The sequence below is a fragment of the Hyperoodon ampullatus genome, assembly GCF_949752795.1.
Source record: "Hyperoodon ampullatus genome assembly, chromosome: 4".
Classification (NCBI taxonomy): domain Eukaryota; kingdom Metazoa; phylum Chordata; class Mammalia; order Artiodactyla; family Ziphiidae; genus Hyperoodon; species Hyperoodon ampullatus.
Window position 1 is genome coordinate 16,255,574 of NC_136917.1, and position 27,178 is coordinate 16,282,751.

The 27,178-nt window shown below is 49.5% G+C and overlaps 1 protein-coding gene across 1 annotated transcript in view; it reads right to left on the minus strand.

The window, feature by feature from the left end:
• STK10 (serine/threonine kinase 10) overlaps positions 1–27,178 on the minus strand; it is a gene marked incomplete at both ends in the record, with an annotated part of 124,746 nt that overhangs the window by 49,154 nt on the left and 48,414 nt on the right. The window contains 5 exons of the mRNA XM_079703154.1: positions 2,884–2,965; positions 3,534–3,728; positions 4,700–4,772; positions 17,592–17,741; positions 23,009–23,057. Coding sequence (XP_079559280.1) covers positions 2,884–2,965; positions 3,534–3,728; positions 4,700–4,772; positions 17,592–17,741; positions 23,009–23,057 — 549 coding nt within the window. The remainder of the gene's footprint in view (positions 1–2,883; positions 2,966–3,533; positions 3,729–4,699; positions 4,773–17,591; positions 17,742–23,008; positions 23,058–27,178) is intronic.

The window sequence follows — 27,178 nt, forward strand, 5'->3', positions numbered from 1 at the left end:
AGAGCAAATTCAACAAGTGCACGCTGCGCACCGGATGTGTGACAGCCACGACGCTGAAGACAGCAGGTGGGTACAGAATCGCATCCACTCACACACTTCCGTGATGCAAGCACGACCCTCCTCCTACAGAGGAGGAAACTGAGGCTCAGAGTGAGGACCACTCGGGTTTCAGGAGGGCGAGCCTGATTTCAGAGCCCGGGTTACCACCAAGTGATACGGTCCCAACAAAATATCCGTGCAAGCGAATGAATGGATCATAAATCAGCGGGGGCATAAGTCAGTCAGCTGAAGGCGGGATGCAGGGCAAGAGGAGGGGCCGGGAGGAACGTGGGGGCCGCAGGCAGATGTGAGGCTCTGGAGGGTGTGCTGGCAAGTCAAGGTCTGGGCTTACCTGTGGCCACTCCAGGTCAGGTGACCTCGGCAGGCCACTTCCCTGCCCTGAGCCTCAGGGTCCTCACCTAAGGGGGTAACGATGCCCCACCCTCCCTAACTCAGAGACGAACAGGCACGTGGAAAAAACTGAGGGCAGCCTAAGCTCTGAAAGGAGCTTTCTTTGTCTGGAGGGATCTCTACTTTCTTCTGCCACCCTTGTGTCTCAGTGAAGAGTCCTCTGGCAGGACGTTTTTCTCTCCACTATGGAACGGAAATTCCTGGCTCTGGCTGAGGCTCCTGGGCTGCCACGAGGGGATGAGGGACAGCTGGTCTCTTCCTGGCAGCATATCCTGGAGGCCGGATGTATCAGGCCAGGAGGTGCCTGCTCACGGGAAACAATTGGCCCCAGGAGCTTGGAGCTTTTGCATCTGACAGTGACGGCAGGCCCACGCACCCCCACCCCTGGTTGGCCTGGTCCAGTCCCTCGCCGACGCCACCCACCAAACGCCGCAATACCCTGAAAAGAAGGCCTCTGGTAACTCCAGCTGTGTGCTTTCAAATGCAAGGCAGAAATCTACAAGGAACAATCATGAGCCCCAGCAGACACCCCACTCTGCATCCTCGCTCCTTTCCATTTTTTAATAACTCCATTCAATGCAACAACTATTCACTGCGCACAGCACTTAACAACTAAGCTAAGCGCTTTACAGTGTCTTCTCACTTAACCCTGTAAGGGCGGCCTGGCTATCATCCTCACTTCAGAGTGAGAACAGGGTCACAGAGAGGTTAAGCCCCCTGAGCAGGGTCTCACAGCCAGTAAGTGGCAGAGCTGGGATTTGAACCCAGGACTTTCCAACCCCAGTCCACACACTGAATCACTGTGCTACACATCCCAGAGGGATGCACTGTGGCCCAGAGTGCCAACCACAGCCCCAGCACCTGGCGCACAGTAAGTCGGGGCTTGGGAGAAGCGGCTGAATGTGAAGAAAGACTCGAGTGCACGGAGGAGCGTCGGCCCCCTTAGCTCCCACCACACGAAGGTGGAAGGACCAGAGTGGACAGGCCACATCACCCAGGCCCACTTCCTCTCCCTCTCCCAACAGCACTGGTGGCCCGGGGACTGGGATCAGCCGCGCTAGAGACAGCCGGGTGTTTCCAAACACAGCTGCAAACACTCGAACACTCACCCCGCCAGGACACGAGGCATCGGCCCCGGACAAGGGCAGCTCGCAGCTACCTCCAATATTCCAAAGAGGTTCAAGGAAACAGTCATCCACTTCCCCACCTGGGGTCCGTTCAGCCAGCTCAGGGGATGCTCCCTGAGTCAGCTGTCATCCTGGCTGGTCTTGGAGATTCCACACCCAATAGTCAGAGGAGCCTTGTAAGTGTAAGTCAGATGGTGTCTCCCTCCTCCAAACCCTCACGGGTGCGCCATCACACACAGGGTGAAGCCTGCATCCTCCCGAGGTCCTGCATGACCCACCATGACCTGGTCCCCCTCCTCTTTGAAAGGCCTGCTTCCACCATTGGCCTTTCGCCAGGAACTTGGATTTGGGGAGGGTTCCCCCCATTAACTGATAAGAGGGGCCAGCTCTGCCTGAACTGCAAGCGACGTGGCCCACGCTGAACGCCTGCCAGCCTTCTGCAGTCTGGAACCCTGCCCGTGCCAGGCAGAGGCTGCCCACGTGGCCAGCCCCCAGTGAAACCCTGGGCCCCGAGCTCTCCGCCGTGCTTCCCAGGTAAACAACACCTCACACGTGTCACCACGACGCACAGCTGGGGGAACTAAGCACAGACCGTGTGACTCCACTGGAAGGGGACTCTGGAAGCTCCTGCCTGGCTTCCCTCAGGTGCCTTTTCCTCTGTATCTTTTTGCTGTAATAAGTCATAGTGGAGAGTACGACTAGATGCTGCGTCCCAAGTGTCCTCTTAGGGAAGCACTGAACCTGGGGGTGCACACGCCCCCGTACCGCTCCGATCTCCTCTCCAGCCCTGGCCCCCTCCTCACCCCGGCTCCTGCACCCTGGCCCCCCGGCTCTCCCGGCTGCACCAATCGTGCCCCCATCCTAGGCCTTCACCTCTGCTCCTGAGCACCATGTGCCTGGCCCCCGGCCTCCTTTGGGTGTCTGTGCACAGAACCCCTAGTGTCCTCCTTTTATAGGAGAGCAACCCCGCCCAGGCCCCCTCCCCTGTGCTGTTCTCTTTTCCTCCACAGCCGTGCTCTCCAGCTGCCACGTGCACTATCTGCTCATCAGCTGCCTGTCTCCCCCACTGGAAGGTAAGCTCCTTGAGCACAGGAGTCTGGGGGCTCCCTTACCACAGCCAGCCCTCCCCGCACGAGGGCCGGCACATGGCAGGTGCTCCGGGAACGTCGGCCGATGAGTGAACAGTTGTGCACACCATCGCGTGGGCTGGGGGAGGACGAACCCAGCTTCCAGGTCACGGGTGATCTGTCCACAGGAAGGGCTGGGCAGAGGGACAGGCAGCCACCCGGGAGAGGGGACCACTCACCTCCAGGAGCTGTGCAGCACTGGGCCGGGTCTCCGGGTTCTTATCCAGGGCCGTCTTCAGGAAGTCTCGGAACTCCGCAGACCTGGGAGGACAGACAGGTAAGCTGGGAGCGGGCGAGAGCCGAGAAAACTCCCCACATCACTGACTCCACTCTCCTGGGAGGCGCGTGCTTCCCAAACACGCCCTTCAAGGGACAAAGGGCGCCTTTATAAGCTACATGGCAGAGGCGACGGGGCCTTCAAGATGCCCTTCTCGTCACAGACATCACCAACAGAGAGGATGTGGAAATCAGAGGAGCATGGACCTGCCCGAGGGCACACAGTGAAACACAGCAGTGCTGGGGTTCGAGCCCCAATTCCCAGCCCAGGGTTGTGCCACGTGGCTGCTGGGGCTCACGTGGGCTCTTACCCCTGCAGTGGGATCCGGCTTATCTGGGTTACCCGTTCTCTCTGATGGAGAGCCTATGTCCATAGCACAGAGGGAGAAAAGAGCCAGGAGGGTCCAGGGAGCTCAGAGAGGCCTGCAGACCCCCAGGCCCAACCGCTGCCCAACTGCGGAGCCCAGCAGCGACGGCAGAGCCCTGGCACCCCGCATCCCAGGCCCGCTGGCCGTCCAGCAAACACCCTCAGGCAGGCCTCCTGGCCACTTACCACTTAGAAGGCGTGAGTAGCGTGGGAGGGTCCGACTTGGCAATCTTGAGCAGGACCCGCATGGGGTTGAGCTCGTGGTGCGGGGGCTCGATCTGGGCCATCTCAATCAGAGTGATGCCCAGGGACCAGATGTCGGCTTTGTAGTCATATGGGGTGTCCTTCATGGTCTCACACATCACCACCTCGGGGGCCATCCTGAACCAACCAAGGGACAACAGAGGGCTCAGACCCTGGCCTCCACAGGCGCTTCTCAGAGACTCAGGGTCAAGGACCAGCACAAGCCAACATCAGGGGGTTGGCAGCACTCCCGAGTCATGATTCTCATTCCTTTCCATCCCACTGTCTTCCTTAGGACCGTTTTCTCACACAAAGACGCCTTCCAAGCGGCTCCAATGCCCAAGTCCTGCTGCAGTTCTGATTCCTACCACAAGATGGCAGCAACAATCCAGAACACAGGGTCCTGGGGAAGGGGTGGGTGGGAGCAGTGGGGAAGGTACCCAGGGAAAACTGGGGGCGGGAAGGGGGGTGAAGAGAACACAACAGCACGGAGAGAAGGGATGGGAGAGAAACGGAGAAAGGGGAATAAAAGGGCAGAGAGAGAAAGAAAGAGTGAGTAATAAGCAAGCAAGAAAGGAACCTCACTCCAGGATGGGAAGTAAAACAGAAACTAGTTAGGTGTGAAACTGAGAGAGGTTTTTTTGTTTGTTTGCTTGTTTTTAAAGTAATAGTTTTGGAAAAGAAGGAAACACAATGGACTGGATAAGTCTGGGGAGATTTCATATAAGCATAGGAACTGAACTTGTATTGTTCATCTTCATGGCCCTAGCCCTATGCCTAGCACTCAATCAAGAACCGTTTTTCAGGGGTGTCAGTTCTTATTAATGGAGCATTTTCTATATGCACCATCCCACTCAATCCTCACAACAGCCCATTATGTAGGTGCAATTATACCCCTGATTTTACAGGTGAGTAAACTGAGGCACACGAAGCTGAGCAACATGGCCAAGGTCTCAGCGCTAGTGAGGGGATCTGGGCTTAGACCCAGCAGGCTGATGCAGGAGCCCCTGCCTCTGTTCTCTCTCCTCTAGACCAGCCAGAGGAACCATGGAGAGTTGGAGGTGTAGCGTTCAGTCCACCATCCCATTTCCAGAAGCTACACGGCTTACCAGTAAGGCGTTCCTATGAAGGAATCTCGTTTCTGCAGAGTCTTCAGATTCTTGGCAGACACACCAAAGTCAGCTGCAAGGCAAGAATCTCAGATAGAGTACTGGATGGACATTCCTCCACCCACAGCCCTGGGGCATGGACTCAGAGACACATGTTCCAAATCAACTAACAGATGCCATTTTCTAGCTAGCAAACTAGTGATCATTAAAAAACAATAATACCTACTGCTGTAAGATGTATTGAGACACGCACCTTCCTACTTGCTAATAAGAATAGAAACTGAAGGGGACTTCCCTGGTGGTCCAGTGGTTAAGAATCCACCTTCCAACGCAGGGGGTGCGGGTTCTATCCCTGGCCGAGGAACTAAGATCCTACATGCCACGGGGCAACCAAGCCTGCACGATGCAACTAGAGAGAAGCCCGTGCGCTGCAATGATGGATCCCAGGTGCCGCACCTAAGACTCAACATGGCCAATAAATAAATAAATTTTTTTTTTAAAAAAAAAGAATATAAATTGGAGAGGCTTTTAGGAAAGCAGTTTGGCAATAAATAGCAAGAACCTTTCAAATATCCATACTCTTCTGGTGCAGTACTTCCAAATCTAGAAATCTACCTTAATGGAATAATCGGGTTTTTTAAATTTTTATTATTTATTTTATTTATTTTTTATTATTTTCGGCTGCATTGGGTCTTTGTTGCTGCACATGGGCTTTCTCTAGTTGTGGCCAGTGGGGGCTACTCTTCATTGCAGTACACTCAAGCTTCTTACTGCGGTGGCTTCTCTTGTTGCGAAGCATGGGCTCTAGGCGTGCAGGTTGCAGTAGTTGTGGCTCACAGGTTCAGTAGTTGTGGCTCGCAGGCTCCAGAGTGCAGGCTCAGTAGTTGTGGCGCACGGGCATACTTGCTCCGTGGCATGTGGGATCTACCTGGCCCAGGGCTCGAACCTATGTCCCCTGCATTGGCAGGCGGATTCTTAACCACTGCGCCACCAGAGAAGCCCGAAATAATCTTAAATATTAAAAAAAAATTATGCATAACGATATTCATCGAAGTGCCATCATAATAGAGACGAGTTAAAAACAATCATAATTGCTTAGCTTTCAGGGAGTGATTTTAAAACTTCTTGTATGCAATATATAATATATTCTATCTTTTCCAAAAAGAATTTAAGGGACTCTCCTGGTGGTCCAGTGGTTAAGACTCCACGGTCCCAATGCAGGGGGCCCAGGTTCGATCCCTGGTCGGGGAACTAGACCCACATGCATGCCACAACTAAGAGTTCACACGGCACAACTAAAGGTCCCACACGCCGCAACTAAGACCTGGCACAGCCAAATAAATAAATCAGTAAATAAATATTTTTTTTTTTTTTTTTTTTTTTTTTTTTTTTTTTTTTTTTTTTTTTTTTTTTGCGGTACGCGGGCCTCTCACTGTTGTGGCCTCTCCCGCTGTGGAGCACAGGCTCCAGACGCGCAGGCTCAGCGGCCATGGCTCACGGGCCAGCCGCTCAGCAGCATGTGGGATCTTCCCGGACCGGGGCACGAACCCGTGTCCCCTGCATCGGCAGGCGGACTCTCAGCCACTGCGCCACCAGGGAAGCCCAATAAATATTTTTTAAAGAAAGAATTTAAGATGGTGTATCAAATACATACACACACACACACACACACACACACACACAGAGCAAGATGAACTAGGAAACTAGGAGAGGTAAGAAAGAAGGTAAAGGGTAAACAACTGAACAGATTAAGAAAAATGTGATACACACACAGTGGAATATTTTGTAGTCATTAAAGTTTTGAAGTACTTTATTCAATATTTTAATATTAAATTATACACATTAATATTAAATTTTAACATACATTTCATAATGATAATAGGTGAGGAAGGTTAAGAGGTAGAAACTTCCCATTACAAAACAAATGAGTCACGGGGATGAAATGTACAGTGTGGGGAATATAGCCAATAATCAAGTAATATCTTTGTGTGGTGATAGATGGTAACTAGACTTATCATGGTGATCATTTTGTAATGCGCAGAAATATCGACTCACTATGCTGTGCGCCAGAAACCAGCATAGTGCTGTCAATTATACTTCAAAACAAACAAACTCATAGAAAAATAGATCAGATGTGTAGGGGTTCGGGGGAGGGGGAATCGGATGAAGGTGGTCAAAGGTACAAACTTGCAGTTATAAGATAAATAAGTCCTAGGGAGGCAATGTACAACGTGACAAATAGAATTAACACTGCTGGGTGTTATATATGAAAGTTGGTAACACAGTAAATCCTAAGAGTTCTCATCACAAGGAAAAACACTTTTTCTTTCATTTTGTAACTATACAAATGGATGTTCACTAAACTTATTGTGATAATCATTTCATGATATATGTAAGTCCAATCATTATGTTGTGACCTTAAACTGATACAGTGCTGAATGTCAGTTATATCTGAATAAAACTGGAAGTAAAAATACATTAAAATTTTAAAATAACATATATTTCAATATTTCAATATTTAATAGAATATTAAAATATTTTATTGGTATATTTATATAGGTTAAATGGGAAAGGGAGAGGATGTATATTGTATGGTCAGAATTATGCCCCACTCCCCCCCCCACAAAAGGGCAAAAATATATTTTGAATTATTGGAGGAAATGTACCAGCCTGCTTAAATGGTTGTCTGTGGGTGGTAAGACTAGACGAGGTTTCTTCTATTTTCTGAATTCCCGAAGTTTGCTGTGAGAAACGTGTATGACTTTCAGGACTAACAGAAAATAAATAAATATAATTTCTCTTTACACACACATCCACCACCACCAGTCTTGCTTCACACACCCGCTGCTAAGGGAAGAGCCCAGCGCCACGAAGAGGAAGTTTCTCCAGTGCTTTGGCCTTCAGGGGCCAAGTTTCATCTTCATTAAAAACTAAACTCAGGAGGAAGCAACACCTTGAGAGAACTGTCGATGTTCAGTTTGAAGCCTGGCTTCGAGAAACTGCAAAGTTGTTATATAACTGCTGGCCACCCCGGGAGCCTCCGCCTGGGTCTGGAAGCCACAATCGGGTGCTTTAATCAGACTCACAATTTCAAACCAGGAGAGCATAATGCTGAGAGACGGGCCTGAACACTAGAGAGGTGGGTTCCAGTCTTGCCCCTTCTACTGCACCAGGTTCATTCATCTATTCATTCAGGTACCATCTGGAACCACACACAGGCCCAGGGCAGAGAATACAGTGGGGAAAAAGCAAATGAAGTCCTTGCCCTCGGGCAGCTCAAAGCTTAGTTGTGGAGGCAGACAGCAATCAGATAAACACGAGCTCACAACCATGTAAAGTGATGGAAAGATAGGGCTGCTGGGTCTACAGTCGGGGGATGTGACCTCAAGAGAGCAGGGAAGGGAGGACCTGGAGGAAGTGCCACCAGGCTATTCATTCATTCAACAAGCACTAACTAAACATCCCTCGTGGGCCAGGCACTGTTCTAGGCACAGAGATGAACCAAAACCCTCACCATCATTGGCTTGTTATTCTGGTGGTGGAAACAGGTTCTCCACACCACGTGATTCCTGGTAATGAGGAGGGCCATGCAGGGATAAGGCAGGGCAAAGGGACAGAGAGTGCTGGATGGATGGGTGGCTATTTTAGACAGGAGGTCAAGGTCTAGGGGAAACTATTTCCAGGCAGAGGAAGCAAGCTGGCTGGAGGGCCCAGGAGGCACAGGGCAGCATGGCTGGAAGGGGGTGGACTTGGATAAGTGGGGAAATAGGCAGGGGCCAGGATAGTTACCAAATCTCTGACCCTCAGTTTCCCCGCCAGTGACATGGGGATGGTGAGACTGTAGAACTGCTTTGTAGGGTTGCAGTGAGAATTAAATGACACATAAAGCAAGCAGCTCTAAGCCTGGCTCTTGGTAAATGCTCTGTCATGATGGTGAATATTCCACGGGTACTTGAGCTGGCACCCTCGAGATCCTTAGGTCGGGAAAAGGACGAGGCTGTACTGAGACCCCTTCCTGGGAATGGTCAGGAAAGCTGGTCTCTGAGCCTCAGTCAGAGAGGCTAACTGGACAACAGCTACTCCATCAGCTGATGACAGTGCTCACAGGACAGTCTGGCTATTGGGGTTGGGGGGCTGTCGCCTTCCAGGGTGGGAGCAGCTACTGCTGCAGGGTGAGCTGCAAAAACCAGGAAACCCAGGTGAGAAGCCAGCTCTGCTGCTGAACACCCTGTGGCCTGGGCAAGTCATCACCCAATCACTGGGCTCCTGGGTAAGAACGGGGAACCAGGCTCACCTCCTTCCTGCTGGGTCCGCCTGGGTCCCACATGGGCCTGCCTATCCTGTAAACACCAACAATGGCTGGCACGCCATTCCACGACATGTTTGCAGGAGAACGACTGCCTCTCAGACCCAGGGTGAGACTTCCAGGAGGGAGGCTAGAGCTGGCCACTCCCATACCACAGCACCCACTGGTCCCTTCCAGAGAAGGGAGAGGAAAAGCAGAAACCACCAACTTTCAAAATGACACACAGTTGGTCCCCTAAGCAAGCGCCTGCCAGCTTTTTGGGTGGCTGCTACTTCCCCTTCTGGGGACCAGCCAGGAGGGTGGGGCGGCCCCTCCCTGCAGCCCAGAACCCTCACACTGTCCCTGGGCAGCAGTGGCCACAGCCGTTTGCTCCCTGAATGGAGTTTATAAGCCATGTCCTCCAATAGGTAGATGGCTGCCCTCAGACAATTCAAAGGCAGTCTGGGATTTTCACCAGGCAGTCTCTTCTGTTGAAAACATTCCTCCCTTCCCTTTTCCTATTTTAAAACAAGAATCAGAGACAAAGCAGCAGGCAGGTGGGGACTCCATAAATTATCATTTCCATATGGAAAGAGGCCGTTTCTGCTTTGTCCACAGCAGTATCCCAGCACCACATCTGCCACATGAAACACTCAACAGGGCTCTCAAATGAACAACAGAATAAATGAACGGACGGAAAAAAATGACAAAACTGGGTTTTAAGAAATATGTTTGACAACAATTCTATTTCTGGAAATAAATCCCCCCCAAACAGATTTCACATATTCATGGAAGCTTCTGAAAGCATTACTCAAAAGAGTGAAAAATTGGAAAAAACCTAAGCTGTTGCTGGAGCCTGGTTGGCAGATAGTTCAGTAAATTTGGGCTCACCCGGACCATGAGATAACATGCAGCCCTTAAAAAGAACGAATTTGCCTTTGTACATACTAACTTGGAAGTTCGTCCATAACACACTGTCCCCACCATGGTGCTGACAGACCGATGCACTGTGTGGAATGAACAGTATGAATTCCAGTTGTATCTTAAAAGAATGACCCACGCATACTGCATGCACACAAAGACGTCCACAAACATCGAGAAGAGTCTGAAAGGCTGCACATCAAACTTAATTGTGACTACCTCCCCGGAAGTGGGATTCTGCTGGGGGCAGTGTGCTGAGGGGGCCTTACATTTTTTACTGAATACACCTTTTATTCTTTAAAATGTTTATGATAGAGAGTACGCATCGCTTTTATGAAAAGCAGGTTTGAAAAGCTGAGATGCATATGGCAAAGTTTGGGGTGAGGGTTGTGGGGTTTTGTTTTTGTTTTTTCCTTTTTAAAGTAAAACTCAGTGGGGGCCAGGATGTGGTGAAAGAACTTCACACTCCACTGCGGGGTGTGAACTGGCACACCCAGCGTGAACGGCACACTGGCCACGGGTATCAACACCACCCGACACGCTGCACACACCCAACAATCCTAATTCCGAGACTCCCCCTTAAAGGTGTGATTACAGACAGAGACTTGCAGACCCATGAACAAGCATGCCCATCGCTGCACTTGTTAGAGGATAATGTGAGAAACCTCACGAGATGCCTAAATATCCAACTTTGGGGGTTTCATAGGTCAGTTATGGTTTGTGCACAGGATGGAATGAAAGAAAAACATTAAATAACCATGTTTCCGAGGAATATTTAAGGATATGGGGAACTATCGGGTATTATTCAGTTTTTTTAAAAAGCTGACTGGAAAAAATATATATATATATACTATGATCCAATTTTTTTAAAAAAATACATGTTAATCTAATAAAAACTAATATTTACTGAGAACTTATAAGGTGTGCAGCACTACACAAAGAGGCTTATGCATATCATTTACCTTCCTCTGTATGTCATTTTGCATCTCAACAGCATATATATTCCTACGTATGTCATTTATATCTATGACCCTTTGGGGCAGGGAAAATTATTATCCCCATCTTACAGATGAGGGCAAGGAAGTTTAGAGAGATTAAGTAACTTGCAGGTGGTCACCCAGATCTAAGGACAAATGTGACACTAAGTCTGTGCCCTACCACTCTCTGGTCTTTCTGAGCTCAGAAAAAAGACTGGAAGGAAGCAGTGCATCTTGGCAAGATTAGAAGAGACTTTAATTTCCTTCTTTGTGGGTCTTATTCCTAACTGTCTATACGACTATATCTACCTATATACTCATTCATATATTTATTTTCTTATTACCGAGGTAATACTGCTTATCAAAAATTCAAACATTTACAAAATAAAAAGTCTCCATAATCCTGGCAGAGATATAAACACTTATGAGTTTGCTGCATATAGCTCCAGATTTATTTATATAAATAGAAATCATATATGTAAATAAAAATATATTAAAATTATATGTATAGATCATTTTCAGGTATTTGCTACTTTTAACAATGAAATCAGATTAAACATACTATTCTGCAACTTGTTTTTTCCCCCTTCACAGTATGTATATACATCTTTACAAGAGATTACACATTTTCTACAACTTAATTTTTCAATAGCTGAAGAAGATTCCATTGTATGACAGTACCATAACTTATTTAAATAATCTTCTACTGGAATAAATTGGATCATTTCTGATTTCTTGCTGTTACTAATACTGTTGCAACGAATACCATTGTATATATCTTTCTATACATGCATAAATAGCACATATTACTTTTATAATCAGAAAATTACATAACAGTGTAAAATGCATTACATATTATACACACGCACACACACACACATGCACGCAGTGAACTTAGAATGTATGAAGATATATAAGAGAATCTTTCATCTGTCCCCTTAACCGCAGGCGACCAAAAGAATCCAAGATAAGAAGAGCCTTTTCCCAGACAATGCCAATTAAAGGCAAACCACTGCCCAATTGTCCTCCTCTCCTGGACCCTCCACCCCACACCAGGGGAGTCCACAATCTACCTTGGTCAGGGCTTACACTCGAATTCTAGGTGTCTGAGAAGCTTCCAGATGGGCCTCAATCAGGGGTCGTGCCATGTGCCCCAGGAAGTATTTGGAAGTGAATGGGGGCAGTCAGGTTACCACAACAAAAGACAGTGCTGCTGCCATTTAGTGAGAAAGAGCCAGGGACACTGCATCTCCTTACACGGCAAAACTGTTCCATCCAGCCAGCAGTGGCCCTGTGGGCAAAAACTAGCCACAGCCCTCATGGTGCAGATAGAAAAGTGAACCCTCTCTAGAGGGTTTGGGACCTGCTGGAACTGGGGTGGTGACGGGAGAATCAAAGGCTCCCATCCTCAGCCCTAAAATCCCAGGGGTTTCCTTCCTTAGAGCAGCCGGAGGCATGCCTAGGCTCAAAGAGGGCGGCTTCCACCAGTCACCCAAGTGACCTCTCTTAATTATCAGGACATCTGCCTTCCCAGGAGCATCATGGGAACAGTACCAGGCAGGGAAGTGAGAAGAGTCTACTGTGATCTGAGACAAATGACTTCCTGTTTCTGAGCCTCAGTTTCCTCATCTATTAAATGGGGGTCATATTATGCAACCAACTGTGAGACTGAAAGAACTGCTCTATTTTTCTGTTTCTATTTTTATTTTCTTTTGTTTTTTAGGCAACCAGGTACACATGACCACTAATGAGGGCTTTGCTTTCCCATTCATTCCCCTCCATCTTCGGCCTCCTACCCCACTGCCTTCATCAACTCTCCCTTCTCCCCCATAACCCTGCATTTTTCTGGTATTTTCTGTCTCTCTCAACCTCAATTGCAAATTCAGTCCTTTGTTCTTGCTTTCCATCCATTTCTGCCTCACTCCCTCCCTCTTCTGGGTCTCTATTACTCCGGCAGGCTGTGCCAGTCTATGGTGGACAGCAAGTTGTTTTTCTGGCAAGTCCAAATCTTTCCTCCTTCTAGAAAACCGTCTTGCCCACCCCCAACCCCACTGTTTCAGGACGGCGAGGGGGAATTCCATACTGCTACATGATCCCGCCTCCATTCTCAGAGACTGACTACAAGCTGGGCCAATCAGAGAAGCCCTCTTTACTGGGCCTCCTTGATTGGTCCAGGGATCTGCACCTGAGCCACGCTGGGCCAATCATAGCTCTCCACTGGGATTATTGACTCTGAGACTTGAAATGATGAGGTTCAGTTCATCCTGCAGGAGGCAATGCTGGGGAAAGTAAAATTAAACCCAGCCAGAAGTTGTGTGTGAGGGGTTGGACTGAGAGCCTAACCAGCATGCACAGAAAGGCAGAAACCAGAGACAGTCCTGGCAGCATTGTTTTCCAGGGTCCAACTAACTCCATGTCCAGCTGCATATCTTCCCCAGCACGGTTCCAAACACCATATACACACATTCTCCTGTCTGCCTTAAGTCACGTGAGACCAGTTTTTATCACCTGCCACCAGAAGAATCTAAGGAGGGTAGTGGTTAAGCACATGGGCTCTGAAACCAGATGCACTGATCTAAACCCCAGCTGTTCCTCTTACTAGCTGTGTGACTTTGGGTAAGTTAATTAACCTCTCTAAGTGCCAAATCCTTCCTCGGTGAAATATTATCAGTAGTCTGTGAGGATTCAATGAGTTACATACCAAACACTGGCTCAGTGCCTGGTAGCCACAATGAAAGAACAAAGACCCCAGCCTGCTGGCAGCAGCAAACAGGAATTCCGGGTTAGGGTCCAAGTGGGGGTGAGAGGCAGGTGACTGGTTCCTGCCAGGCCTACCTCAGGCCTCCTGAATATCAGGGGGCCTTTGGGAAGAAGATATCCTGTAGTAACGTGAACTGATAAAGTAATGGCAATGGTGGATGCTACTATTTACTGAGCACCTACTATGTGCCAGGCTCTGTGTTAGGCACTTTGATTTTTAGGCCAGTTCAGACCTCTTCTCGGAACTTGAAAGACCCCAAAAGTTGTGAAATTCACCTCCCATCTTCAGAGAAGCACCTCTGGGGAGAGGAACACAGGTTCTTTGGAGAATGAAGAACATTCCTCCTCACGACAGCTACTGTGAGACATTCTTCAGCCCAGGAAAGAAACTCAACCTTTGCCAGGCCTCTCTGATGGGTTGGACACCTATAGATGCTTTGCATATATTGTCTCATTAAATCATCATACCAATTCCATGAGGTAAGAACTACTAACCCACTCTGTTTGAGGAAAGTAAGGTTCAAAAGGGTTAGGTGACTCATCCAAGGCCAAAGGCAGGTCCAGGACAAGAGCACAGATCTTTGGACCTCACAGTCCTCACCCCACTTTATATCTGAACTGTCTCTGGTGGCAGACACTCTTCCTTTCCCTCTTTGCACAAATGGATTCCCACTGGCCATGAAGAGCTGCTTCACAGCGACCCAGAGCTGGAACGTGTGCTCTGCTTGGCAACTATCAAATGAATCTCAGAGGAAGTTTGAAATCCTAGACAGAAGTAAACATTTAACACAAGGAAGAAGCAAAATGCCTAGCAGCAGAGAGGGACAGAACCCTGAGCCTCCCTGTGACAGTACTTTGTATTTCAGCCCACTGGTCACAACCCTGTGAGGAGGTTCTGTTGTTACACCCACTGCACAGATGAAAAGACTGAGGCCTGAATGGTTAAATGTGTTTGTCCAGCTCGGAAGTGTCAGAGCCAGGATCTGAACCAGGCTTGTCTGTGTCTAGGGCCGACGCTTTGCTCAGCTCACCCTGCTGCTTCCCATTTATTCCCACTCCATCGAGAAACACAAACTGTCTCTGATGAGGTGACATCTCTGCTTGGGAGAAAGATCTGCTGAGCAATTCTCTTATGCAGCCCTGAGTTGCATAATGCCCCTCCAGGGGCCCCAGATGGTCCCAGGGACCTAGGAAGAGGCAGACAGACTGCTACCTCGTCTCCCAGACCTCCTCCACTGCTTCACCAGGCTGCAGATTCCAAGCCCCAGGGGGAAGGAGGATTTTCTAAAACAGAATATCAGGCCTCAGCAGGCGTCCACACCAGGGTTCCCAGGGCCCAGCTGTAATTGTGTAAATACTCGCACATTCAACTCTCCCTGAACTTTTCTTCCTCCTTAATTGGTTTCCTGGTTTTCTCAACTGCATCTGCCAAGTCATTTGGAAAGCTGATGCCCCCATCTGCTTCTGCTGGGTTCCGAGTGGGGTTCTGGAGTCAGCTCTGCACGTCAGCGCCCTCCCGATTGAAGGGGTGTGTGGAGGAAGTCAGCAAGGGAAAGGAGACCCTCACTGGGCACATCTTAGCCCGAGGCTGCTGGGGCCCTCCCTCCATCCCTGTTTCCACCCAGGGCTTCCCGGGCTTCCCTGTGCTGACAGCCCCTCAGGCTGCTCCTGACCCAGGCTGTCTGTGTCCTGTCTCCACCATTTGATATGTTCTTTTTTTTTTTTAGGTATTACCGTATGTATTTACTTTATTTTATTTATTTTACGTTTTTTAGTATTTTGCTTATTTTTTTCAATTAAAAAAATTTTTATTGGAGTATAAATGCTTTACAATGTTGTGTTAGTTTCTGCTGTACAATTAACACGTGTCTGTGGAATCTAGAAAAATGGTACAGATGAACCCATTTGCAGGGCAGGAAGAGAGACATAGACGTAGAGAATGGGCATGTGGACACGGCGGGGGAAGAGGAGGGTGAGACGAATTGGGAGATTAGGACTGACGTATATACACTACCAAGCGTAAGACAGATAGCTAGCGGGAACATGCCATAAAGCACAGGAAGCTCAGCTCGGTGCTCTGTGGCGACCTAGATGGGTGGGATGGGGAGGTGGGTGGGAGGGAGGTCCAAGAGGGAGGGGATATAGATATACATTGGGTATGTTCTTGAAGGCTGAGCGAAGGTTTGCCTTGAATTCCCCAGAGCACATAAGACTCTTCTGTCCCCAGATTCTCCCTGACCTGGCTCTTCCCTGGCCACCTCCCTCCACCTGTGACAGAACCAGTCCACTGGCAGCTAGAGTCAGGGAGACCCAAGTCCAAACCCTGCTGCTTCTCCCGCCTCATGGACTGATCCTGGGCATCTCATTCCATTGTGGGCCTCAGCGTCCTCACCTGTGATGGGTATAGTCGCCTCCCCTCCCCCAAGGGTCCTCAGGAGTGCTGACTAAATGAGATGACATCTAGAAAGTGCCTTGTCTGGTGGCTGGCATCTAGAGGGTGCTTCATAAACCCGATACATATGCGTTATTTTTACTGTCACTTTTTTTATATTTTATTTTTATTTTTATTATCACTTTTAACTCTTCTCATATTTACTCCTGCATTTATGCAAGAGTAAATATGAGAAGAGTTAAAAGTGATTGTCTTGGGGGGGCAGGGAAAGGAGATGGTAGGAGAGAGGACACATGTATGTGTTATTTTGGTTAAAAAAACTTATTAAAAATATAAAGAAATTCTGACACATGCTACAATGTGGACGAACCTTGAGGACATTATGCTAAGTGAAATAGGCATAAAAACACAAATGATTGCATTTATATGAGATTCCTAGAGTAGTCAAATTCATAGAGACATTAAAGAGAATAGTGGTTGGGGACTTCCCTGGTGGTCCAGTGGTAAAGAATCCGCCTTACAATGCAGGGGATGCGGGTTAGAGCCCTGGGGAGGGGACTTAGATCCCACATGCCGAGGGGCAACCAAGCCCGCGCACCTACAACTGCTGAGCTCGTGCATCTCAACTAGAGAGCCTGCGTGCCACAAACTACAGAGCCTACGTGCTCCGGAACCCGCGCGCCACAACTAGAGAGGAGCCCGCGGCGTGCTGCAACAAAGAGCCCGCGCACCGCAACTGAGACCTGATGCAGCCAAAAATAAAATAAAAATAAACTTAAAAAAAGAGAGAGAGAGAGAATGGTGGTTGCCAGGAGCTGGGGGCAGAGGGGATGGGGAGATGCTGTTTAATGGGTACAGAGTTTCAGTTTGGGACGATGAAGAAGTTCCAGAGATGGATGGTGGTGATGGTTGCATAGCCATTTGAATGTGCTTGATGTCACTGAGCTGTACACTTACAAATAGTTAAGATGATAAATTTTGTTATGTATATTTTACCACAGTTGAAAAGAAAAAAACAGAGAGGAGACATTAAAAAAAATTAATAAGTTTACACTATATGCCCCTGATGTTCTATTTTCTGTCCGGGAATGGATGAGGGTTGTCTTTCCATCCATCACTATCTCTCAGATTCTACCTATCAGAAGCAAGAGCAAAAGGGGTTGGGCCAGTGCCTCCCTGCAGCGCTGCTGGCCTGTGGGCAGGATCACCCTTGGTAGCAAGGGGCTGTCCTGTGCACTGTAGGGTGCTGGGCATCCCTCTCTCTACCCACCAGATGTCAGTGTTCTCCCCCAACCTTTAGTTGTGACAACCAAAGATGTCTCCAGACATTGCCACTGTCCCCGGGGGACAAAATCACCCTCAGTTGAGAACCCTGGATTAGATGCAGCCACGATGGGAACTGTGGCCCTGTGGCCCGGGGAAGACCGGGGAGGACCTCGACATCCCGTGGGAGTGCAGACCCACACTCGCTCCCTCCTGCCCGCAGAGGCCAGGCCGACACCCCAGGCAGGTGGCGCAGGGCTCTGCCTTCTCGCCTCGTCCACAGACACCCCTTACCGAGCCTGATGTCTCCCTCAAGCGTCATCAGCACGTTGCCAGCTTTCAGATCCCGGTGGATGACCTTCTTGCCGTGCAGGAAGGTGAGGGCTTCCAGCATCTGGCGGCAAACCACCTGAATCTGGGGCTCAGTGAGGCCTCTGTCCAGCTCTGGAAACAGAAAGAACTTGTCAGCTCAGCAAGTGCTCAATGCAGGCAACTCCATGTCAGGCCCCTGCCAGGTACAAGAAATACATAAGCCACCAATGTGGTTGAGCACTTACTGTATACCAGGTTCACTTCTAAGCACTTCACATGGTACCTGCTTCGTCCTCACAGTAACACTATGGAGCAGGCACAATTGTTCCGCCATTTCACAGGTTAGGAAACTGAGGCTCAGAGAGGTCAAGTCACTTGCTCAAGGTCACACAGTAGGGAGTCACAGATCTGAGATTAAAACCAGCCAGCCTGGGGCTTCCCTGGTGGCACAGTGGTTGAGAGTCCGCCTGCCGATGCAGGGAACACGGGTTCGTGCCCCGGTCCAGGAAGATCCCACATGCTGCAGAGCGGCTGGGCCCGTGAGCCATGGCCGCTGAGCCTGCGCGTCTGGAGCCTGTGCTCCACAACGGGAGAGGCCACAACAGTGAGAGGCCCGCGTACCGCAAAAAAAAAAAAAAAAAAAAAACAGCCAGCCTGGCTTCAGAGCTCAGGTTTGCAAACACAACCTTTCTGAGGGGCAGAGACCCACTCTGTGAGCGGGCACTGGGTGTCAGGCTCCGTGCTGGGTATGGGGACACAGAGGAGCACGTGGAAATGACAAGCAACTTTTGGAACACAGGGGGATTGGAGGGCATGGGAGGGCAGGACAGGCAGCAACCCCTTCTGCCTGGGGAATCGGGAAGCTCCGCAGAGGAAAGGGCATTCGAGCTGTGTCTTGAAGGAAGAACAGGTGTTTGAGAGGAGAAAAGTGGGGCAGGGCATTCCAGGTCAAAGAACCAGCCGAAGCGAAGGCCTGGAGGTGACATGAGCTGGTGTGGAAAAATGTTAACTGGCCGGTGGTGGTGGTGCCAGAGATGGGGAAGGTGAGGGGCTGTCACCAAAAGCCTCTTGTGTGCTGGTTGGGGCCGTGCGTGCGCGCACACACAGACACACACACACTCACTATACACAACCCAGCGTCCACTGAGAGACGGCAGAGACTTCTTTTCTGAGCAGGTGAGGAACGCAAAGAAGAGTATTCCACAGCATGTGCAAAGGACCCCGCTTGGCTGGTGGGGAAAGTTAAGTGGAGGTCAGAGGTTGGCGGGGAGCTATGGAGGCTGCATTTTCTTTGAAATGCAATGGGCAGTCTGGGAGAGGCTCTGAGAGGGACAGAGATACAACCTGAGTTTTGCGCTTAAAAAATTCCTCCTGGGGCTTCCCTGGTGGCGCAGTGGTTGAGAGTCCGCCTGCCGATGCAGGGGACACGGGTTCGTGCCCCGGTCCGGGAAGATCCCACATGCCGTGGAGCGGCTGGGCCCGTGAGCCATGGCCGCTGAGCCTGCGCGTCCGGAGCCTGTGCTCCGCAACGGGAGAGGCCCCAACAGTGAGAGGCCCGCGTACCGCAAAAAAAAAAAAAGAGTGGGCAGGGGGCTTGGCTGGGGGCCACACCGTGGTCCAGGAGGGATAGAAGGTGGCCAAGGCTTTGAAGAGGAAGGATTCCGGACCTGGGTCGGGGAGGGGGGAATGACAGAGTGTGGGACCAGGGAGGTGCAGTGGGGAGGAAGGGTGCGAGAAGAGTCAAGGACGACATGCCCCGCTCTCTGCCCCGCTGGTCACCGTGATTATTGAGTTTTTGCTGCCGCCCAAGCTCCCTGTGCTGAGGTGAGCCTCACAGCCCTGCCTGCTGGGCCTTCAGGCTGCAGGCTCCCAGGCTGGTGCGCCAGAGCACTGCACTGAGGCCTCCCTCTGGCTGGAACAGCACTCTCCCTTCTCACTTCCCAGGGCCAGGGCGGAGGCACCAACTGCACTGTCCTGGGAAGCCCGGCCCCAAAGCAGGGCTCCTGGACCAGAGGTCCCTCTGTCTGGATCCACAACTGCTCCCCGTCCCAACGACTCATCCTTAACTCCTGCACTTCCCCCAGCAGGGGTCTGGACTTAGAGCCTGAGGGGACTTCGGGGCCACACAGACTGAGCCTGAACCCAGCGCTGCCTCTTACTGGCTGTGTGGTTTCTGGCAAGTCGCTGTATCCCACTGCATCTTCATTTCCTGGTCTGTAAAATGGGAGTATGATGATAGAGGTAGGCAGGGCTCCAGTGATAAAGCATGTTAACTTCTCAGCATGGAGTACAGTCAATAAAAAGTGATCGGGGCTTCCCTGGTGGCGCAGTGGTTGGGAGTCCACCTGCCGATGCAGGGGACGCGGGTTCGTGCCCCAGTCCGGGAAGATCCCACATGCCGCGGAGCGGCTGGGCCCGTGAGCCATGGCCGCTGGGCCTGCGCATCCGGAGCCTGTGCTCCGCAACGGGAGAGGCCACAACAGTGAGAGGCCCGTGTACCGCAAAAAAAAAAAAATCAAAGTGATGATGTGATGATCACGATCTCAACGCCACCGTCTTTGGAGCCTTTACAATGCACTAGGCACAGGGATAAGGATTTGGGTACATTATTTCATTTAATCTTTACAATAATCCAGTGAGGTAGATAGATAAGACACATTTTTTAAGTTCAATGTATTGAGATATAATTTACATACAGTAATATTCACCTCTTTTTGGGTATAGAGTTCTATGAACTTTGGCAAATGTATGTAGTCACAAGAACAGCACCACAATTTATTAATAGAATACGTATTTCCATCACTCCCCAAAATTCCCCTGTGCCCCTTTCACCCCCATTCCAGCCCCAAAGCCATCACTAATTTGATTCCTGTCCCTGTAGTCTCATCTTTTTCTAGAAAGGCATATAATTGGAATCACACAGTATGATAAATTTTTAAGATGAATTTTTGATTACACAGCAATACATGAATACTTTCTTCTTAATAAAAGAAGCTGCAACATTGCAGATGAGTCTAAGTCCCCTTTGAAACCACATCCAGACCCACCCCTCACCCTACTGTTCTTCAGGAGGGCTGAGAGCCAAAATGTTTAGCAGCTGGCAAGGCGTGGCCAACAGGATCAGAACAAACTAAGATGGCCATGTGGTGGTGTGCGGCCTGTGGTGGTGTGCCACGTGCATGTTCTTCCCATGCTGTAAAGGAGCCAGCCCAGTACCCCACAGCTACCAAGCCAAGAAACCTGGGATGGACCTCAGGAAGGCTGGACCCCAAGCCCAGGCTCAGCACTTTGCACAACTCTGCAAGGCGATGGGAGGCAACCTAGGGCAGAAAGGCCCTCTGAGCAGGGCGGGCATCTGCGGGAGAGTCAACCCCTGACCACAGAGCTGCAGCCAGAACGTGACTCTCCTTGTCCCAGCTTCTCGTCTCCCACCTTGATTTCTAAAATGGGGATGGCACTTTTCCTTTAACTGCTGCCACCAAAAAGGAGCAAATCACTTGGGGCTGGAGCAGTCGGTTCCACCAGGAGACGTGAGACAGAGAGCCCAGGGTGAGTCTGCCTGCTGGCTGAGCAATAGCCTGGGGTGACACCCCAGCTGTGAATGAGCTCAAGGATCTGGGACTCATCAATGCCTCTTCCCTCTCTGATATCCTCCCCCAGGTCTCATTCAGCTAAGCGGCAAACCGGGAGAGGCAGGCTGCTAGTTGGTTCCCATTCTCCCCTCTTTTTTAAATATCCAAACATATGGCCAACCAGCCAGAAGACCACATTTCTCAGCCTCCCTTACAGCTACGTGTTACTATCTTCTAGCCAGTGAGATGAAAATGGAGGTGTCATGTGGGGCTTCTGTGGTGTCTCCATAAAAGAGTGGCAGTGGGATGTGTTTTTGTGGACCTGTCCTACCCTTCCTTCTTCTATCCTGCTATTTGGAACTCTGATGTGATGGCTGGAGCTCCCACAGCCATCTTGTCACCAAGAACAGAAAATCAGCATGAGAATGGGGCCAACACAGAGGAAAGTAGGGCCAAGAGTTGGAGAAGGAAACCAAGTTCTTAAAACAATGTTTTTAACACCCCTAGCTCAAGCTGTGCCTGAAGGCTGACACCCTTAAACTTCTCAGTTATTAGTGCAAGTAAATTCCCCCTCCCACATCCCCTACCTTTTTTTTTCCCCTAAACCAGTTTGAATAGCCCTTGTAACCTAGAGCATCTCAACTCATACAAGGCCATCATTTTTATGTTGTCAGATTCTACCCAGAACAAGGAAAATCTTCAAAGGCAGTCTCTGCTGGGAGAAGGCACACCCAAGGGCCATATCACAAGTGCCCGTATCCTGTTCCCCACTGTCATTTACCCACCTGGGAATGGCAAGAGGCTCTGCAAGGAAGGCCAGCATTCTATAGCTCAAGATGGGAAAGGGCTGCCATAAATTTGAGACATTCCTGAGATAAACTGAGGGGGAAAACACCCTCTTCACAATAAAAACGTGGCTGAATGGTGCTATGTTATACTGAGGGCCTCTCCTCTCCCGAACTGCCCCAGAATCCCGGACATGTTATTCAACCTTCTGGGCCCAAGACTCTCAACCTCTCCTCACTCACCGCCCACCAGGCTGGCAAAAGCAAAGGATAATGCAGGGTGGGCAGCAATTAGGAACAGCATCCCCCAGACCTGGGTTCACATCTCAGCTCTGCTGTGTGACTCTGGGTGAGCTCCTTAACCTCTCTAAACATCAGTCTGGTCAATAAAACAGAGATGCTCTTTCTGATTTTATACATGAGGACAATATACATGAAAGCAGCTACCACAATCTCTGGCATATAGTGGCCATTCAAAAAATAGAGGTGATTACTAATATATATTTTTTTGTTACTGCTCAAACTTGCCTGGAACAACAATTTCGCCACTGAGCTCTTACAGAATGGGTGGGGATCCCCACTTTACAAAGAACCTCCCTCAGGTGTCTCATTTTCACCTCCTAAGAGTACTGTGGGGTCCGGCAAGGGGGCACCACACCTGTCGTATGCCGAGGGCTTGAGGGAGAGAATGACCCGCTCAAGGTCATGTGGCTTTTTGAACGAGAAGTGTTGGTCTTCCAAGTGTCCTGCATCCTCTCCAGTAACCCAGCCCCTGCTCCCAAAAGGGGACAGAGTGGGGAGGTACTCAAACAGGCCACGGGCATTGCTGGGGCAGAGGAGTGATGGATACCAGTCCTAAGCAGCGCCAACACCAGCACCACTGCACTGCATGAAGGAAGACTCACCCAGGGGGCTTCCCTGGCGGGCCAGTGGTTAGGACTTCACACTTCCACTGCAGGGGGCACAGGTTTGATCCCTGGTCAGGGAGCTAAGATCCCGCATGCCGCACCAAGGAAAAAAAAACAAAAAGCAAAAAACTCACCCAGCATGATGGCGTCCACAGCTCCCCCAGGACAGAACTCGATCATGATCTGCAGAAAATACAAGGCAAAGTAACAATGAGCAGGCGCCTGGGAGAACCACCAGATCCAGGCCTTCAAGAGGCTCCCAGCCCAGCGCGGCGGATAGACCTAGAGTCTGTCATACAGAGTGAAGTAAGTCAGAAAGAGAAAGACAAATACCGTATGCTAACACATATATATGGAATTTAAGAAAAAAAAAATGTCATGAAGAACCTAGGGGTAAAACAGGAATAAAGACACAGACCTACTTGAGAATGGACTTGAGGATATGGGGAGGGGGAAGGGTAAGCTGTGACAAAGCGAGAGAGAGGCATGGACATATACACTACCAAACGTAAGGTAGATAGATAGTGGGAAGCAGCCGCATAGCGCAGGGAGATCAGCTTGGTGCTTTGTGACCGCCTGGAGGGGTGGGATAGGGAGGGTGGGAGGGAGGGTGGGAGACGCAAGAGGGAGGAGATATGGGAACAGATGTACATGTATAACTGATTCACTTTGTTATAAAGCAGAAACTAACACACCATTGTAAAGCAATTATACTCCAATAAAGATGTAAAAAAATAAAAATTAAAAAAAAAAAGGAAAACGGCAATTAGAGTAAAAAGTGTCGTGGGTATTGACACAGGACCTCCTTCTCTGGTCCACTCCCATCTTCACACTTCCTGCCCCACTCTAGGCTCCTATCATATAAGAGAAGATGCTTTCTCTGTTTTTTAAAGTGCTGATAGAGGTGGGTGGGGAAGGCAGAAAGTGACACAAAATTTAAGGCACTCCCAGCATCTCCTCCAGCTCCGGGCTCCCGGCCCCTGCTTGTTGTAAAGTCCCTCCAACCAAGCTCAGCAGAGGCAGACACAGCGCCTGCAGGGCGGTCAAGAAGGCTCGTCGCTCTAAATAGAAAAGGAAACCTCAGCCATGACCCAGCTGGGCCAGAGCCAGCTCTCCAGCCAGAGGACGGAGAAATAGCCTTAAGGTTTCGATGAGGCCTCTAAGCCTGTGGCCGACCTTCCAGAGGCTTCCTGGCAATGTAAATACAAGGATGTGGTTATGCATGGCTGGACCCAAGTCCCAAGCCCACGGCTCACTAGTTGTGACCTTGGGCAAGTCGCTTCAATCGTGTGAACCCGTTTTCTCAGCTGTAAGATGGGGCTGCTGATGCTATTACTCTTAGCTGGGCCCCAGCTCTAAGTATATTTAGGGGGAAGGACACCCCTGGGGGTAAGAAACCAAAGGAGGCCAAGCAGGGGGCTTTAAGCTGGGCCAGGGACACCAGAGACACTGGGACCAGGGGTAGCAAGACTGCACCGCCCTCCCAGCCCAGGACAGCAGACAGGCCTGCCACACGCTGTGCAAGGCTACTCGCCATGGGAAGGAGTGATGCAAGGGGGCACCCACCCACTCTCACACCACTACCAGCCAGAGAGGAAAGACCTGGCCTCTGACACTCCTACAGTCACTCTGGTCCTGCCTGGCCATCAGAACATCAGGCCTGACCCCAGCTCCCCCAGACTACCTCTCTACCACTTTGGTGACTGTCATCCTAAATAAAAGTCATCAGAGATGGATTAATGTCCTGCAACCCAGAACACGAGGAAGTGGTACTACTTTCTCCCACTCACTCACTCACTCATTCATTTGTTCATTTAACCAACCACCAATGAACCAGGCTTGTTCCCAGGGGTCAGGGTGACCTGGACACAGGCATTGATCTCTCGAAGCTCAGTGTATCATTCTGCCTTTTAATAATCCTCAGCTCCACAAAAGAGAACCCCAAATCCTGTTAATTGCTACAAAAAACCCAGCTACAAGAGGCAGTGGCGGAAAAGAAGCCAAATTTAGTCACCAAGCAAGGCCACTTACTAGTTAAGTGGCCTGTAAGATGGTGGGATACATGCCCAAACCCCACAGGAGTGACAAAGTCACCCGGGCCTTGCCGGGCGACGGGTGAGGCTCAGTCAGTATGAGCTCTTCCTATGATTCCTTCCTTGAGCTCAGAGGTTCAGGCTTTTTTGGTTTTTGTGTTGTCTTTTGAGACCCCGTGAAAGCCACCCTCTCTCTTCTCACACAGAAAAATGCAAATACAAACAAATGTTTGTGGGCAATCCCACTGACTTCTTGCACGCCCTGAAGTCCCACCACCAAACCCAGGTTGGGAACCCCTGCTCTTCACCTGCTACTCTCTTTGCGGCCTTGGCAATGACCTACCTCTCTGCAAAATGGGATAATACTATGGATGCCCCCAGAACTACTGTAATGATTGGATGAGGTGGTATTTATAAAGCAACAAGCCTGAGCCTCACACACAGCAGACACAGGACAGGCCCAGCCATTCCCTGCTCTAACAGGGGGCAGCTGAAGAGGAAAAGGTGGTAGCGCCTCTTAATTAGCTATGTGACCATGGGTAAGCCACTTAGTGTCCCTGAGCCTCAATTTCTTCATCTGTAAAATGGCACTAATCTTCTCTCCCTCCAACATCAAGACAGTCAATGACATGCCCAACACAAAAGCCACACCAACTAATATGCACTTGTCGAATCTAGCAAAGGAAATCACTAGAAAGTGTCACACTTACACCATGTTATTTAGGCCTCCTACAAAAATATGCCTTCCCAGAACTACAGTTCATCAACACACCCGTTGCCAGTATCAGAAGTCAGTATGAGAAGTGGTCAAACTCAGGCAGTTCCTGCATCTTTCAGTTAAACTGTCCCTTACACAACATCCTTACTCAAGGTCCCCCATGACCCCCTCCTCTCTCAGGCCAACACTAGGAAAGCTTGAGCATTGTGCCATTCTGGTTTGCTTCCTCTTCTGCAATTCGAGAGCTCCACGACCCCTTGCCCTTCCCGTATTGTTTTACTTATTATTATTTTGCCTTGGCTGCTGGGAAGCTCTAGGCTTAACTTTGGTTTTATTCCCATGAATAGATGTACCGACTTTTCATTCTATGTCAGGATGAAACCTATAATACTTCACAATTTGCATATGGACCCCGAGGAAGTATCTTTAGGAGATGACTGCCCTGTAACACAGGCGTCCCCAACCCCTGGGATCTAATGCCTGATGATGTGAGGTAGAGCTGATATAATAATAGAAATAAAGGCACAAAAAATGTAATGCGCTTGAATCACCCCGAACCCTTCCCACACCCCCACCCCGGTCCATGGAAAAATCGTCTTCCACGAAACTGGTCCCTGGTGTCAAAAAGGTTGGGGACCACTGCTGTAACCCACACTTCAAACTGTGAAGCTTTTTTTTGAAACAGCAGTCCTTGTTCGGAGTTAATCAGAGTGATGTTCCATTAATTAACTTTTTGTAATTCTGCCCAACTGTACTCTCACATGTGGCAAAATAAAGTTCGATTTTTCTTCTTTTTTTTTTTAACTTTTTTTTTTTTTTGTCCTTTGGTTTAAAAAGCTTCACGTCTTGGTGCCTTTTATGTGATGCCAAAAAAAAAAAAAAAATGTCCCTTTCATGACATGGTTCTCTCACTGGGTTCCATTACATGGATCTTAACACTTTACCTTTAAGCTTGTCAGTGGTAGGGTCACAGGGGGCTTATATTATAAACTTCTCAGGGCTTTTACAGAAATGCATGAGGTTTAATTAATAAAATAATAACCTCAATAAAGGCAATAAAAACAATAAATAAAAATAAAATAATCATCTTGATGCCTTAGGAAATTACTAAATATGCCTGCTTAGAAAAGAGAATGGAAACATACATCAATACCCACAAAAGGATTACCGGTGTTCTGTACTTTCATGTGTTTTCCATATTTTATTCAACTAATATGTAAAATAAAATTTTATATTAGAAGTACTCTTTTTTTTTAATGGAAAGTACTGGCCTAAAATCACCCATGGCTACAGGCGCATCTGTTCATCTGAAGGGGGGATGGGGCTGTGCCCATCCACGATGAAGGCCCCAGCAGGACCATGCCCAGAGCATCCTGTGATGAAAGGAGGCTCTTCAGGATCCAGGGTTCCTGGGCACAAAGCTGACAGCCTCTAAGCCCTCACCAAGCCCCAAATCCAACAGCTCCCAGTACCAAGGACCAACTCCTAGAACCCATGAGAGGCTCATCCATCACTCTTCCTCGAGAGGGCAGCAAGTAGCTTGTGACCGAGGT